Below are 18,288 nucleotides of genomic sequence, written 5' to 3' on the forward strand. Positions count from 1 at the left end.
TGTGTGTGTGTGTGTGTGGGTGTGTAGATAAGTTGTCAGGGGCAACATTTCCCTGCCACTAATGTGGGGATGAAGGTGATCAGAAGAGCCTTAGCTGTTTCCAGCTCCTCCTGCTTCTGTCCACAACTTCTGATATGGTTTGGCTGTGCCCCACCCAAATCTCGTCTTGCATTGTGGCGCCCATAATTCCTATGTGTTGTGGGAGGGATCCAGTGGGAGACAACTGAATGATGGGGGTAGGTTCATCCATACTGTTCTCATGGTAGTGAGTAAGTCTCATGAGAACTGATGATTTTATAAGGCTTTTGCTTGACTCTCATTTTCTCTCGTCTGCTGCAATGTAAGACATGCCTTTTGCCTTCTGCCATGATTGTGAGGCCTCCTCAATCACGTGGAACTGTGAATCCATTAAACCTCTTTTTCTTTATAAATTGTCCAGTCTCAGGTATGTCTTCATTAGCAGCGTGAGAATGGACTAACACAACTTCAATTCATCTCTGATCTCATGCTATCCAGAACTCCCTGACTCCTGTTTTTCTTATGTTGCATCCACATTATCTCCAGATTCAATTTCGGTTGAAAAGAACTCACCTGATCCACATTTTTTTTTTTTTTTTTTTTTTGAGATGGAATCTCATTTGTCGCCCAGGCTGGAGTAACACTGGCACGATCTCGGCTCACTGCAACCTCCGCCTCCTGGGTTCAAGCAATTCTCCTGCCTCAGCCTCCTGAGTAGCTGGGATTACAGATGCGCACCACCACACCCAGCTAATTTTTGTATTTTTGGTAGAGATGAGGTTCCATCATGTTGGCCAGGCTGGTCTTGAACTCCTGACCTCAAGTGATCCACCCGCCTCAGCCTCCCAAAGTGCTGGGATTACAGGTGTGAGCCACTGCGCCTGGCCTAACCTGATCCATATTTATACCACTTATCATGAGGATTTGCCCTTTCAACACACTCCTGTCTCTCTCAGTTCTTTTCTGTCTCCTCTATTTCCTTGAACATCACTTCCTTTTAGAACAGAACACACTGGTTGATGTAGTCAGGCCTGACAGCCCTGGCTGAAAACATTTAGCATGGAGGGGAGAGAGAAAATACACGAAGAATCTTTGAAATTATCTTTCTTTTTCCTTCCAACTATGTGCAACCACATGCCTTATTTAGAGCATACTCAAGCAGAGCCATTTTAGGACTTCTGTAGGATCTCGATACTTTTAATTTTGAAATTTCATCTCACTTCACAGCAAACATATTAAAATGCACCTATGTCTCACATTAAATATAAATATTTTGGGTTGCAAAAAGTAGTCAAATGGATTTTGTAACATTGCCTTTAAATTTTATTTGGCTACTAGTAATGCATTTAATATACTTTTGCTGTGACTTCTCAGCACACTCAGGAATCTGACCAAAAAATTATTTTCATCTTGAAATTTTATGAAATTAAATTTAGCAATTAATGAAGTTAGCTTAATGTTGTATTTTGTAGACATTTAATTAAAATGTATTCATTTTATTTTGGTGAGTTTCTTATCATATTTTTGAGATAATACACATTTTTGCAGCCCTCGGACTTTTCCCAGTCTCCTGGAAATCTTGGAGGCTGCAAGCCTTGTGCCCAAAAGGAGTAATGGGAGAGATTCCTACGCAGAGGCACAGCTCACACAAAGGTGCCGGGAGAGGAAAGAGCTTGGCTTGTTGGTGTAGAGAGAAGGAAGTGCAGTGTGACTGGAGTAGACTGAGTGAAAGGCAGCAAGGCAGGGGAGGAGGCTGCAGAGGCTGACCCACATGGCTCAACCAGGGCCTATAAAGGAGATTTTGTGAACCACTGTCCATAGAAAATAACTGTGTTAGACTAGGCTGGGTGCCGTGGCTCATGCCTGTAATCTGAGCACTTTGGGAGGCAGAGGCAGGTGGATCACTTGAGGCCAGGAGTTTGAGACCACCTTGGGCAACATGGCGAAACCCTGTCTCTACTAAAAATAGAAAAATAAGCCATGTGTGGTGGCAGGCGCCTGTAATCCCAGCTACTCGGGTGGCTTAGGCACGGGAATCGCTTGAACCCGGGAGGCAGAGGTTGTAGTGAGCTGAGATCGTGCCACTGCACTCCAGCCTGGGCAACAGTGTGAGACTCTGTCTCAAAAAAATAAAAATAAAAATAATTGTCTCAGACTGCTAAATTTCTGTTTCAACAAACCAGAAAGAAGCACAAATCTAAACCATCAAATGTAGACTTTTCTTGCGGTTAATTTGTTTAGCGGTCTGTCTCCTTACTTCTGAAACCTCACTCAGCTATTTAGTCCAAAATTTTATTTAGTCCAAAAGAAAATTTTTAGAGAACTCTAACTTTGGAGAAGTACATGACTTAAAAATTAACGCTGTGGACATCAACATGCCATAAGTTTTAGAATATGGCCATTGAATCCATCCCTTAGGCAGGTCCTGATCATTACTACATCCTCTAATATATATCTTCAAATAGTCCATTCATCCACTGCCACCATCTTATCCTAAGCACATGCAGATGACATTACTAGCATCCTCGCTGAGCTCCTTCTACTGCTCCTTCTATTATCCTCTACCTCTATTCTCCACAATGCAACCACAAATATTTTTTAAACATAAGGAAGATTACGTCATTCCCCTGCTCCAAATTATTTGTTGGATTCCTGTAACACTAGAGTAAAATCCAGAATCTTTATATTGTCCTATGAAGCTATATGATCTAGTTTCTTGGCTGCCTCAGGGTATCTGCCTTGCTGTTCCCTCTGCCTGCAAAGCTCTTTTTCCATACTTTTACATAGTTGTCTCTTTCATTATTCTAGACTCTCATGTCTCCCAAGGGGGCTTCCCTAACCCTCTTACCTAAAATAGCTCCACTCTCCACTTCTGCCACATAAAACCCGATTTCTCTTACCCTAACAGCACTTATCACTGTCTGGAATATTATTATGAATTTGAGTACTTGTTATTTCCCTCTAGAATGTAAGGTCCACAAGCAAAGGGCCTTTCTATCTTCGTCTCCAACACTAATTGCTACACTTTTAGTACAAATAGTGCTTGTACATCAATCAATAAATAGCTGAATGTATAAATTAGTCTATCAATAAATGAAAAACTTCAGGTAATGAAATCCTCATGGTGCAAAAGCTAAATAAATATGCTCTAGCTTAGAAATTCACTTATAAATCTATTCCATTATGTTAGCAATTTTATAGAGGCACCAAAAGTCTTCAGTACCAAGAATACTCTTCACAGCTGTTGAGAATAATAGGAAGTGACTTTTCCATTTGTCACTCAATGTATTTACCTATCTATCTGCTAAGCTTCCTAGACAATCATTTACTGTGAAATGGTCGTTGAGGTGGCTCCTGGGAGCCATCTCACCTGGACTGACTTCCTTCAGCAGTACAATTTTAGTTGATTTACTGCTCTTTTTAAGAGTCTTTGTAAGAAACAATTCCAAGAATACTCTAAGCTTGCTAATAAACTATTTAAACAGACAAAATTTCTGTATAAGCTATAGGTTAATGTTTCGTGAAAGGAAAATCCTAACAAAATTTACTTGGCTGTTATTCTATAGGTTGATTCATTTTATAAAGGATTGTCAGTAATTTTTTTCCTTGTAAACCAAGGAATACAGCTATCTAATATTCCATTTAGGCACTAATCTGACTCCTCCTTTGCTCATGTCTACCAACAACACAATCCTTACATTAGTATCAGGCAAACACTGACTAGTTTCCCAAGATTGGTCTAAAGGAATAAAGATCTGCATGTAGTAAAGATTCTGATTCTGATTCTGCAAACACATATTCCTATTTCAATAAATTAACCAAAAGGTAGCAGAAGGAGAGGTAGATCTCATTTTAAAATGTGTGGTATAATGCTTGCTAACTGTGTGCAGATCCTTCTGTGGGCCTGAATGTCCCTACAGAAGCAGGTTTATGCAGCATGAGCTCTGATGGTCATTCTCCAGGTCATTTTGGAAAACTCTTTGAGTTACCCATTACTACACATTATTATGGATTCCTGATGGTCCCTATAACCTACATGTACCTTAACAAATAACCCATCTTGTGTAACTTAAAATTTCACCTATCATTCAGTTCTGTCACATTATTATATAATAATATAATACTAAATTACTGGTTAATTGTTAATAAGCCACGGTACTGTTTTCTAGTTCTTATGCCAAATGAACTGTATTTAACTTATGAGATAGACAGGCTTTTAGGATCCTTTTTAATCTGGGATTTTTGCCTGGGTGACTGCTGCTTCTCATAAAATATACAAATAATTTTTTCTTGTTCATGCTCATAAATACCCCGTGAAATATGAACATATACTTTTAAAATGTCCTGAACATGCAGCATTTGTCAATTCCCTTTGACTTGGGCCACCCACACTGCAACTGTTCTCTTCATTTTACACCTCTAGCTTCCTACTCTCTCGGGCTGATCACGCCACCTGGGGCTGGTGTGGAAAATCAGGCTTCAAAGGTCCTCCCACCACATCATCACATACCACTCAATGTTACCCTTTTTTCCTCATGTCCCCCCCCCACTTTTTTTTAAAGTCGGAGTTTCACTCTTGTTGCCCAGGCTGGAGTGCGATGGCACGATCTCGGCTCACTGCAACCTCTGCCTCCCAGGTTCAAGTGATTCTTCTGCCTCAGCCTCCCAAGAAGCTGGGATTACAGGCATCTGCCACCAGTCCCTGCTAACTTTTTGTATTTTTAGTAGAGATGGGGTTTCACCAGATTGGCCAGGCTGGTCTGGAACTCCTGACCTCAGATGATCCACCCACCTCGGCCTCCCATTGGGATGACAGGTGTGAGCCACCGTGCCTGGCCTCCTCATGCCTTTTCTAATTCACAGCTGATTTCACTTTTTTCATTTTGCTCTTTTACTTTCTTTGTACTTTCACTACTTTAAGAAATTTCTTTCTCTAAAAAATGACCAACAGATGACTAGTGCCAGTGATTTACTTGTGTTAAAAAAAAGAAAGCTTTAATTAAAAAAAATAAAATTAGACATAAGGAATGAGTACCTTCTGTCTTTTATGCCCATGAAAGTACCCAAGAGGCCCTTCGAACGTTTCTACATGTGTCTATCTTTAAATCTTTTAGTTATATCTGCTGTTCCTCAAGCATCATTAATGATAAACAAAAACTATAGCTTTTCTTATCTTAATTTTTCCTTTAATTATTAGTAGAGTCATAGTACTTTTTTCTACCTTTTTATTGCAAATGAACTGTGTTTAAGTTACATTATGAGATAAACAGGCTTTTAGGATCCTTCAGGTATGAGATTTCCTAGTAACCTAATCACTCACCATTCACAAAATACTTTCTATGATAACATATTCAGTGTTGCTAGAATGTAATCCATCTGTGTAGTGATGGTGATTGGCATTTAGATAGGAAAGTACTGGCAAAAATAAGTACACCCACTATGAGCTTTCTGTTGCACAACCCTTCAACCTTCTCCCTCAGCCAAATCTAGTTTATACAACAAAGCTTTTATTTAACATTTCTTTTTTGATCTCATTAAATTTCAGAGAATGCTCTTTTGTATTGCTCAGGCAAAATAATGTTTGTTAGCTTCTAAAATTCAAAAAAGTTGCTCATTATGTGGACCTTATAGGTACCAGTTGTCTTCCTTTCAATGAGACAGTGAAGGGAATGGAAATGGCAGGCTCATGGTAGGTATTTGCTATCTATGATCTCATTTAATCTTTACGACAATTTGAGAGTAAGTATCATTGCTCCCATTTTACAGATGAAAACCTCAGGCTCACATGTATCCCCCCTTTTTTTTAAGAAGAAATAAAGAAAAAAATAAAAAAAAGATAAGGTGCAAAGAAAAAAAAAACTCAGGCTCAAAGAGGCTAAATAAATTTCCTTGAATATGTGGCCTTTTGATGTTACTGTTTTGATTGATATGGGAACAGGTTTGGTGATTCAAAAAAGAAATCATTAAAATATGTCACCTTCTAGAAATTATAAAAGAATGTGCAAGACTGGTGTTCTCACTCTATGCCCAATTAATAGTTCATTATTAGGGACTGGCAATGGAGTGAAGCTCAGATATAGGGCAGTGGTTAGAGTTGGAGTAAGGGTTAGGGATGGCACTAGCTCATGAATGGGATGAAAGACAAAGATGGGATGAATGGGTAGAAATTCTGGGTGGAGCTAGAAGTCAGGGATGTCTGCCGTACATTACTAACAAAACTCAGTTATTTCCTCTTTTGATAAAGTTGCTTTGATGCAAACTTCCTAAAGCAGCTACATCAAAATATATACTTCTCAAAATTCCTCTTTAGTTAAAATTATCTGGCTTTAATTTTACAGCTTCTAAGTGGCAGTGTGAGAATTTGAAATCAGGCCTATGACCTCAAAGCCTATGTTTCTACCACACCATATTTCCTAAAAACAATTGCCAATTCTAAATGCTACAACAACTATTCTCTCTCAATTGTATACTTATGTATTTATTTAGAGACAGAGTCTTGCTCTGTCACCCAGGCTGGAGTGCAGTGGCATGATCTTGGCTCACTGCAACTTCTGCCTCCTGGATTCAAGCGATTCTTGTGCCTCAACCTCCCAAATAGCTGGGATTACAGGCATGTGCCACCACGCTCGGCTAGTTTGTGTATTTTCAGTAGAGATGGGGTTTTACCATCTTGGCCAGGCTGGTCTTTGAATTCCTGGCCTCAGGTGATCCTCCCACCTTGGCCTCCAAAGTGCACGAGCCACTGTGCCTGGCCTACACATTTTAAAACCCAAACTCCATATTTAATACGACAGCAATTTCCTTCAAACCTGTTGTATCTAGCTGGTTTATTAGATGGGGCAGAGGAATGTTAATGTTCCCTTGGTATTATCACTAATAGTATTAGATGCAATATTTAATAAACTTCAATTAGAATTCTTCCCTTAGTGATCTTAAAATATATGTAAGAGATTTTAAGGAATATTAGAACCTAAAGCAGACAGAAGTTCTGAGTTCAGACACTATGTATGGAAGAAAGTATTCAAAGAATTCAAAGCAATTCATTTCTCCACTGGAAAAAAGTGCTCTAGGATGACATACTGGAAAGTGATTTGTAGCATATTGACTGTAGTTCTTCTAATGAAAAAGCAATTGTCCAAGTTTTCCCTGAAGAACACTCTGAGTAACGACAGTCTATGCTCATGGAAAGTCATGAGTTAGAAAATGAGAACCAAATGAACTAACAGCTGAGAAAAACCAACAATAATTTGACACCAGCCATTTGTAAGACCACACATATATTTCAAAATTTCCCTTGAGAGAAACAAGGTCATTGAAGGGCAGAGACTGCATACTTAAATATGTTTAAATAATTTTTACTTAATAAGACAATATGCTCCAAAGGTTTTACATTTAAAAAATGACAGCTTGTTTTAGGACTATGAGATTATAATAAATAGTTGGTCAATATCATCACTTAAATTTTAATATTGTAACAAGTATTTCTGAAAAACATCCCCAAGGCGAATTCACGTTAAATCTTGGACAATGTATTCCCCAACAGGGGCAGAGAGAAAACAATGTCACTAAAAGGGGTTTATTCTGACTCACTGGCTAAGAAAATAGGAACAGTTTGAGATCTTCCATGTTGTTTCATTTTAATGAGAAGCAAGCATTTTTCATGTCCTTATTAAAGTGGTTAATGTGTTTCTCTAGTCTCATTATCACCACCAGAGTATACTCTCTGTTGTTTCATAACCAAGACAACGCCTTTTCCTTTCAGAGAAGATCAGAAAGTCAAATCGATTGCTCACATGTGGTTGTTAATAAAACTCCTATAGTGCTGCTCAAAGTGCCCATGGGGATTGTACAATTATTTATGTTTTCTTATGGTTTTTCTATAATTACTGTGATTGTACGTTCACAAAGTAAATGTATCTCCACCAATTAAAGCAGTGGTGGGTTAAGAATATTCATCAGACTTGTGTGAAGGGATATTGTTCTTAGGGTTTTGATCAAAGCACAGAAATTAAACTGCTGTTATCATGCATTCAATGCAAGTGTTAAATTAAAATGCTCAGCAACTTTTGCATTTATCCGAGCAGATGCTAACTATGTATGAAAATAAACATGATACAGGACTTGCATTCATGATATGATTCTTTGTTATATTAAAAGTGTTAGGAAAAAACTCTTCTATACAAACTTGAAGGATATAGTTTATGGTACATGATCAGTTTGAATTACTGTCAATTCAGGTCAATTTAAATGTTCAGAAGCATAAAATTCTAAGAAATCTCATTTTGTTCTACATCTTTACACCTTATTTGCTTTAATCCTTTATTTTCTTTAAAGTCTCCAGGACTAAGAAAGAACATCTGTAAAAACAAGCATCTGAGGCTATCAAATAGAAAATGTGTTGCTTGAGCCCGGGAGGCGGAGGTTGCAGTGAGTTGAGATCGCGCCATTGCACTCCAGCCTGGGTGACAAGAACGAAACTCTGTCTCCAAAACAAAACAAAATAAAACAAAACAAAACACAACAAAAACCAGAAAGAAAATGTGCAATATAACCTTCCCTACTTTGTCTTATAGAAATTTAGAAATTTCATTCTATCCAGTTTGACAGTGCTTGCAGCAAAAGTGACCAGCTGTACTTCCATTCCATTAGCTGTCATTTTGATGCTAGAATTTTAGCCTGCTGTGTGTGAGGTCTGACTATACATGCACAAGTCCCACCAAAGGTAATTTTCTGTGCGATAGTGTGTAAAATTTACCTCTAATTATAAGGTCACTGATGGGTCATTTATGATATGCTCTCTGGAGGCAACAGTGGTGAATAGCTTTCAGTGAGATTCATCTGAAGGAATTAAATTGGTCTGACCATGACTCAATACAAAATAAAAGTCTCTTAGAAAATTATTCTTCAATCGTATTTTCAGTCCTAAAGGAACCTAGAGAGGGGCAGTATACACAGTGGTGAAGGTTGTGGGTTTTGGAATCATGCAGGACTGTGTTTAAGTCCAGGATCTCTGGGCCTAGAAGACCCTAAAAGATCTGGCCTCTGCACATCTCTTGGTTTCCTTGACACTCACTACCTCACTACCTGGTCTCCAGGGCAACTGGCCTCCTTCCTGGTCCTCGAACATGCCATGGTCACTCTTGCCTGGGGGAACTGTGTGCACCGCAAAGTTTCCTGTAGTTGCATTTCTCTTCCTCCAGATCTTCATGTGGTTGGAGCTTCCATGTTCTCCCACTTTCCAATCAGTGGAATGTGTTATATCCACCATGTGAACTACACAAAGGTAGCTTTCTCAGAGAAGCCTCTTGGGAGTTTCCTGTGTAAAGTAGCCAGCTCCTGACCCTACTCAACACTGTTGTATTATCCTACTGATATACATGAAGTACTAATCACCTTTAAATTATTGACTGTTTGTTGTATAATTAAATTCACATATGACCACAAGAGGAAAAATCTAAAAATGAAGGGTACCTTAATTAGGTTATCCCACAATTTTGAAACCCCACTGGCATTAACTATATGAGTCACTGGTCCAATAGTGTTTGATAACATGGATTAAAAAGGAGATGTTAGTTAACCAATCATGGCTAAAAATACTTCTGGGGACTTATATAAGAGAGCATGAAAACAGAGCTACTCATGATAAATTTTATTAAAATAGTCACTAGAGTGACTTCATGTTTCATTATGAACCCCATGGGCCTCTGAGGGAGAATATGGTTGTCACTTTAATTACTAACACTTTTTGAAAAGGTTTTTTTTTTTTTTTTTTTTAAATTATGTAACTGTGGGAAATTAAAATTTGAGATTAATAAATATGGGAAAATTTTGTTTATTTAAATCTATCAGTATTTTGTTTTCAGTCCTCTTTCCCAAGACATTTTACTTGTAGACACACAAGTAGGGTTGTGCAGACATACTTGTAACGACTTGAAAACAGTAGTTCTGTTTTCAAGTAGTTCCTGTTTAGTAAATACGTGCCAACAAATGACTAAGTGCTGAACAGACTGGAAGATCATCCTCATGTTCTAATTCCTAGTGCAAATTGTAACAATAACAATGATGAAATCCTTACCAAAGAGTCCAGTCGTGGCCACAGTATGGCTGAACATTTCCAAGGTAGAATCCCAGAGACTGAGTAACCTCCACAAGATTGGTAAAGTCAAGACTAATGCTGTTGAAAAGTACAGACGTCATGATAATCTCATCAATAGCCCATACATCTTCTCCCTGGGAAGAATGATATGGTTGCCACCATCTGAACTGAATTCCAAACTGCCTTGCATCATCTGGTAGTTCTACGGAGATTATTCTACAGAAAAAAAAAAGGCAAAATTCAGATTATTTTGGTATCTTAAAACACAAATATTTATAGTGGGATAGATTTCCCCTGAAGTATAGTATTAAAGAAATAGTTCTCCCATGATTATAAACATTTTTTTTTGAGATGTCCAGTTTCCTGTCTGTTTCCAACAAAGTCTTCCACACACACCCCAAAATGTAACTTTGCTTTCACTCATCTGCTTTTGAAAAAGCTCTCAATAAACATGGTGGTCAAAGTGACAGTATTCATCATAGTCTAATAAAGGATCTTGGACAGCTTGTTACACATATCACAGTTTTGGCTGTTTGGAACCAGGACACTTCCTCATTCCCATGAGTTTACCATAGTGTGTGAGGTCATCTGCTGTGTCATGGCAGCTATGACAATAAACCTGTATCTGACAAATGGGGAAGAAAATTAAGAATAATATCTAATTTCCAGGAGCAATTATTGTACACAGCAGCAGGAACCATATATTAATTGCCACTGCAATGACACCTACTTGAAAGCTCCATAAATCACAGTACCATGCTGATCGCATCCATACACAGGTGAGATGTGAAGCAAATGGCAAATGGAACATTTGTCACCGTCAAAGTACAATTAAACACCAGGAAAGGTGCTTGCAGTAAAGACACATTGAAAGGGCTGAGTTTTTTGTTTTTTTTTTTTAAACTAATGAGCAAATAAAAACTTCCTAAGCCAGGTGACTAGTTGAATAACTTAGAAAGAAATTATTTTAAAACTTCAACATCTAAGGCTGAATTTACTGAGAAACTGGGTTGGCTTTCATATTTTTATTGTGTGAAGAAACATGCTAAACCACCTCTTGGGAATCTGCTGTTTTACATATTGAAAGTTATTTGAAAAATAATTACCTATTTTTCCTTTAGATAATTTGTACATGGATATATGGGGTAGACTAACATGACTATCACCATTGATTATACAAACAGTACAGAACTGGTAGGACTTGTTGCAATAGAAGAAAACATATTTTCTAAATAAAGGAAAATCCATATGCAAATACAGAAATAAAACTTTAAAAACACTTTTTTTTTTTTTGAGATGGAGTCTTGCGCTGTCGCCCAGGCTGGAGTGCAATGGCGCAATCTCAGCTCATTGCAACCTCTGTCTCCCAGGTTCAAGTGATTCTCCTGCCTCAGCCTCCCGTGTAGCTGGAACTACAGGCACATGCCACCACACCCAGCTAATTTTTGTATTTTTAGTTTCACCATGTTAGCCAGGATGGTCTCGATCTCCTGACCTTGTGATCTGCCTGCCTTGGCCTCCCAAAGTGCTGGGATTACAGGCGTGGGCCACTGCGCCTGGCCCTAAAAACACTTCTTAAACTAAAAATACATAGCTATAATACATTTATGAATTTTAAACACTTTCTAAAATCCGTAAAATTTTTCATCAGTGTAAATTTATTAGAAGAGTCAGGTTTTGTTAAATTAAGTATTTTACTAATTTTCATTTTAATTTTTCGAATCTGTTTATTAAACAAATGCATATATTTATAAAACTACATAATATATAGAAAGAAACTAAATAAACTATATTTAAACTGGTTTAACAATGAAGATATCAGCCATTGATTTAATAATTTAATTTGTTTAGCATTATGTTATTAGAAAGTTATATTTTTTCTTCATATTCATTATAAAAACAGTTAATATTCTCTCTGATGAAAATAAATTATTATTTTTTAACATAACAACTGGAAACTAGAATTTCCCAAGCAACTTTTAAGGAAAATAGTGTATATGAATGTGATAGTAGTGACTGAAGTGACCAATATTTTCATGGCAGAGGTGTTAAGACTACGGGTCTGTAATCAGACTCTTGGGCCAGAGTTCCCGCTCTGACACCTAATGGTTAATGATTTTGCAACTGTAGATAAAGCACTTGGCTTCTACGTGTCTCGGCAGCTTTATCTGTGAAATTAGAATAATGCTATTCTTATGGCAAGGGCCAGAAACTTTTTTGTCTGGTTTTCACTATTATGCCTTAGTACCTAGAGCGGTATCTGGCACATAATAAGGACTCAACAAATTTTTGCTGGATAGTACGCATTATCAGTATATGCCTGATAGAGATGTGAGTACAGATGCACAAGGAGGTTAAATAATCTCTTTAAGGTTAAGCAGACTATAAGTGCTAATGCCAGGATTTGGACCTGGGGAACTTGGCTCTAGAGCCTTGTTCTTAACTTCTACATCATATCTTTGGGTGTAGGGGGAGTTCTTGATGATTTCACCACTCTTTGCAAATTATAGTGGCTGGTTAGAATAGCTGTGTAACTGTCTGGTCAGAATATTCCTGGAAGAGAACGCAGAGACTTAAGTCAACCTTCTGCCTCAATCTTCCTTTTGTTTGTAGGTCCTAACCTCATAGATTTATTTTTTTAATGTTTTGTAGTAATATGTACTGTTGAATTGGGTGACATATAGAAACAAAGAGGAGGCCAAATATAAAGATCAAATTCTTTAAAAAATGTTTTACAATGATATACACTATGGAATTGGATGACATGATAGAACAAAGAGGAGATCAAATATAATAATCAAGACATAAAAATAAACTAAGATTAGACTTCATAGTAATTTTAGAGTAAAAACAAGCCCTATAATTAAGAAGAAAAGCTAGGATAATTTTAGTCTCACCAGTGATACATAATTTTAAATTCATAAAAATACTAATTAGTTCACAAGACATTCTAGTCAGTTTGAATTAAAAGACTAACTTAGATATATTAAATTTTTATTAATAACAAGCAGATAGAGTTCTTTTATTTACTGAATGAACCATAGGCAAGCAAATTATTTAAAATAGTTGAGGAATAATAGTGGTTAGCCAACTAGCATGTCTAATTTATGAATCACACTTCATTTTTGAACAACCATGGCATAAAAAAGCAATATGGAATTCACGGCAATTACAGGCAGCAATTTACACTGAAGGAAATACAGCAAATGGCTAAAGGCATCAAGATATATTTAACTTTCTTATGAAGAATTTACATGGTTTGTATTATTTATCATATAAAATATGTTATCTAGAATATATCAACTTCCCCTTCTGCTATGTCACCTTTTATTAATATTTGTAAGAGAAAGGGGGTGGGAGGAAGAATCTCATGGACAGAGATATATATATATATATATATATATATAGAAAATTAAGGCGTTTTTGCTACCATTACCACGTTCTCCTTTTAAAAAAACTCCACTCTGATCTTAATCTTTCAAGCCATGCACATATCTAATACTGAAAAGCCACCTTGATTCTTAGAAGAAAAATGTTGCTGTCAAATGGCAGGCAAGATTAAATGCGCCTTTGCAATAGCACATTAAATGTGTAATTATTTTTCATATCAACAAAGATTAATTAAATTTCATGATATAGATTGATTACTGAATTTTGCAGCTGTCCATCTTTGTTAGAAAAAATTGTGCTTTAGGCCAACTTAACTTAGGATAGTGACATTTTCTTCATGCTTTCATCATCATTAGCTTGATTTTTGTTTAATTTTCTTTAATGGTTACTATGGAGAGTCTATGAAAGGTTTCTTTAGGATTCATGTGTCTCTACTCAGTAAAAAAGTTGAGTTTAGCACTAGATTTTTACCTATACAGGGAAAATACACAATACAGCTGGTACATTCTTAAAATTTTATAATGTATAACATTTATAAGTTATAATAGATGTTAATCATTATCTGTTACATGCTACTTCATTTTCTATGAAAATAAAAGTTCTCATCTATTTGCAAATACTTAAATATGGGGGCAGTTCTAGGCAAAACTGTAAAATATATAAAATATATCATCAGTCCCCTCTCTCCTACTTTCCTTAACCCTGTCTTTTTTCCAGGGTGCCAATGCAAACTTTCGTGTCCAAATCCTTCTGTCTTTCTCATCGCCTCATGATTAAAATATACTTCCAGGAAGTGAAATGGAATGTTAGTCCATTTATATGTGACTGTGAATGTAAGCCACAGTATCAACTACTCTGATGGAATTTTAACTTTAAACCTTAATTTTAAGCTTTCCCCATCCTCCTTGTCCCTTGATATTTTTAAAGGAATTTCAGTGAGTAGCTCAATAAGTGTTTAGGAGTGGAAAGGATCTTTCAGACACACCTAAAATTATACCACTAATGGTGCTACTATTCTGCCAACATTGAAAGACAGCCCAGCTTCAAGTAAGACTTAAATCTGACAACTGATACTACATATGATGAAATCTATACACTAAAGAAAAATAGAAATGGCCTAAAGGGCTTTAAATAAACCCTAACACCCCATTTTTGCCAGAGACACTATACATGCTAAAAAATTTCCTTGTATTCATTACTTAACTATATTACATGTAAATCTTAATAACATATTGGTTATAAGATATATATCATATATTTTATTACAACATATTAAAATATATCACTAGTATTTATCAACAGCATTTATAATTTAGTGCCATATTATAATCCTGTGTAATAGTTTACATTATAGTTAAATAAGGAAAATAGTGTTAATTACTTTTCTCTCTTTTTTTTTGAGACAGTCTCGCTCTGTCACCAGGCTGGAGTACAATGGCGCAATCTCGGCTCACTGCAATCTCTGCCTGCCGGGTTCAAGTGATTCTCCTGCCTCAGCCTCCTGAGTAGCTGGGACTACAGGTGCGCACCACCACACCCAGCTTTTTTTTCCGTATTTTTAGTAGAGACAGGGTTTCACCATGTTGACCAGGATGGTCTGAATCTCCTGACCTTGTGATCCACCTGCCTCGGCCTCCCAAACTGCTGGGATTACAGGCATGAGCCACTGCACCCAGCCTACTTTTCTCTTGATGCTTATAAGCATCAGAATATTTCCCTTAGATCCATATTTAAAACTATGACAATAAATTCCTTCAAATGATCAGAAGTCAGTGGGACAAATGGATGGGTCAGCTTGGTAGTTTTTCACTGCAAGACACATCAATCTTTGTGTGCTCCATCTGTCAATGGAAAAATATCTAGAATTTTATACCATTTGAATTATGATTTCCCCAGGAGAAGATTTCACTCTACAACCATTTTTCCAAATGCTTTCCAACATACCTGGGCTCATGATAGCTGAGATATGAATAATGCTCCAGGAGTTTCCAAGTTATCCCATTATCATAAGAATAATGCAACAAAACTCCTTCACCAGGCTGGTCAGGGGCTCTGCATGTGCTCAGAACAGATTTGCTCCCCAGTCTCAGCGTGAACTGGAGAAACCTAGACAGAAATTGTCTATAATTACTGTATGCATAAACATTTTTAATCATAATGTTCATTTTGGTCTTTAAAGAATTTCAAACAGATTGAAGTGAACTACTCCCAAATTAAGTTTCTATTCACCCCTCTTTCATAAAATGTAAGTAATTTCATTGTGAGATGTATGAATATGTGTAGATATTTATGTACATGTTGACATACATATTTTATATACAGATAGATCCATAAAAATATTGACTGGATGTTTATGCACATTTGTATACTATGTACTTGTGTACATACACTTAAAATGCCAATCACTTCTTTACTGCATTATTTATTAGACACTGGGGGAAGGGAAGTTGTAGAGTAAATCTAATCAGCCTCTGCAAGCTGTCAAATAAATAAAACTACATAAATAATTAACCAGCTCTTGGCTTAAGAACATAGTTTGATGCTAACGTTTCATATTTTAAAAAACCTAGTCAGTCATTAATATCCAAGTCATTGGTGAGCCTCCTAATTTACTAAAAACTAGGGCAAATTAACTCTCAATAAACTGTAAGCTCCCTCCAACCCTAGTTAGAAATGAGAAGATGTCTATCAGAAAAAATGTAAGAAATAAAAATTGACATATAACTAAATTCAACATCAGTATCTGGTTTTTGTATGTATTCTACCCTGCCTTCACTCACCTGGATTGGGAGCTGTCAAGGAAGGATGTAATTAGCTGACGCCGCCCATCTTTGTTGAAAACCAGGGCCTTACCGCTGGCCAAGACACCACAACCAAAGCTGACTTCAGCACCACGGATAGAGTAAAAGTTATGGTAAGAGGAGAGCCTGGAACTGCCAAAGCTTTCAGAAATAAACATTGGGAATGTCTGGGATGCCATCTCACAAGCTGGGCCAGAAAATCCAGGGTCACACCTGAAAGAAATATGGTGAAATTAAATCTTAAACTGTTGGCTGTTTCGGAGATTCTCGAATCTACTCTGGGGAGGAAGAAGTCCAGAGGCTAGGATTTGACTGAATGGTAAATGAGGCTCATTAGTCTTTGGAGACTACTGAATCTAAAGACTTGATAAGGGCTAATCAACTGCAAATATTCCAGACAAATACAGTCTTTGCACAGCCCTCCCATAAAAAGCCTACGATTAAAACAGTAATTCAGCAGTTTATCTAAAATACATCTATGTTCATACACATTTCCAACTTAAAATATCTGTAAAAGGTTTATGTATAATTTTATTCATAATAACGCTCATTAAATTTATAAAAGAAACAGCATAAGGCACTTCTAATAAGATACCCAGAATAAATTTTTTCCAAGAACAAATGTTAAAATACATGTTATGTTCGTGATAGGAATTAATTTAAATATTTAGAAACTATTGGAAAATGAATCTATCTTTAACTATTTCAAATGTATAAAGGGAATGTGTACACCCTTGACCTAGACAGATGTCCTTAGCAGAACTGTGTTGTCTCTCAGTGGACTCTCCCAAATTAGTGGCACTTCAAGAAAAACAAACCTTTCCCCACTCCCCAACAACCTGCTTGCTTCTATGTGAGAATGTGCTGTATTTGTATTAGCTGACTAGAATATACAGGAGTGCCCCAAGTTTTCTATCAGTGAGAAAACCTCATCACAGATGAATCAGCAATGGAAACATCTATGTTTCAAGGAGATTATTCATCAGGAAATAGTTTCAAATTATTTGTTTTTACTGTGCTATTTCCTTCTCACTACATTTATAATGTTGCTCAATTGGTATCTTTTTGAGTGGGGAATTCTCGTGGGAGCATTCAAAGCTTGCTGAAGTCTGAAACAAGCCTTTACAAAGCAAGTGTACCAATGAAGTGATACTATGGCATGACTCAGGATACTTCTTTGGCAGTACTACTGAGACTCAGGTCTATGCTGGCCTCTCAGGGAGTCCATGGAATGTAAAAATATGCTAAATTAAATGCCCAGTTTTATGTATATTGGATTTTCTGGGGAGAAGGTCCACAGGTTTTATCAGATTACGAAATAAATTGGAGCCTAAAATGCTAAGAACTACTGTAGCATGAAGTTTGAAGGTTGTCTTGGTATCTTAAGTAGCATCAATAAGGGGATGAAAGGAAAGCCAATATTTACTGGATGAGCCTTCTTTCACATGTTGTCTAATGGACTTAGACTGAATAGCCAAGTTGTTTCCAAAAAAGAATTTTTAAAATCAGCTAAATTGAACACATTTTAAAGTCAGGAAAGTGAATGTGTTTTATCACAGTCACGAATTGGAATTAATTTTACTTAGCAAGACTATCTATTCCAGAGTGCATTTCAGGGCAATTACATTTTTGTGTATCTTAAATGTGTCTTCTCAGGACAAGTGACTGGGAGAAACTGGTGATCGTTTAGAGATGACTCACATTGGAGTCACTTTCCATTTAGTCGTTTTAAAAGTCTACTTTTAATCAAAGGTTATTCAATTGAGATATAATGCTGATAGAGATAAAGCAGTTTTTTAAAAATAATTTTTTAAAAAAACGAAAAACTTTGAAGTCTTTGTTTCTCAGCAAAACGACAAGGTCACACACATTGGTGATTTCGGGTATGACACGAGGCTCTCCTGACTCCCAATATGTCTCCTACTGATCCATCTACACATGCTTAAATTTAGCAGTATAGTCACCCTGTAATGTCAGGAAAAA

The 18,288-nt window shown here is 36.7% G+C and overlaps 1 protein-coding gene across 2 annotated transcripts in view; it reads right to left on the reverse strand.

Moving 5' to 3' along the window:
• The window catches only part of RELN (reelin), a 529,179-nt gene that overhangs the window by 158,043 nt on the left and 352,848 nt on the right, over positions 1 to 18,288 (reverse strand). For both annotated transcript variants that reach the window (XM_054494994.1, XM_063667694.1), the window contains exons 18-20: positions 16,285 to 16,518; positions 15,449 to 15,610; positions 10,094 to 10,330 (exon numbers count right to left, since the gene is read on the reverse strand). In XM_054494994.1, the coding sequence (XP_054350969.1) occupies positions 10,094 to 10,330; positions 15,449 to 15,610; positions 16,285 to 16,518 (633 nt within the window). The remainder of the gene's footprint in view (positions 1 to 10,093; positions 10,331 to 15,448; positions 15,611 to 16,284; positions 16,519 to 18,288) is intronic.

The sequence above is a fragment of the Pongo pygmaeus genome, chromosome 6, assembly GCF_028885625.2.
Source record: "Pongo pygmaeus isolate AG05252 chromosome 6, NHGRI_mPonPyg2-v2.0_pri, whole genome shotgun sequence".
Lineage (NCBI taxonomy): Eukaryota > Metazoa > Chordata > Mammalia > Primates > Hominidae > Pongo > Pongo pygmaeus.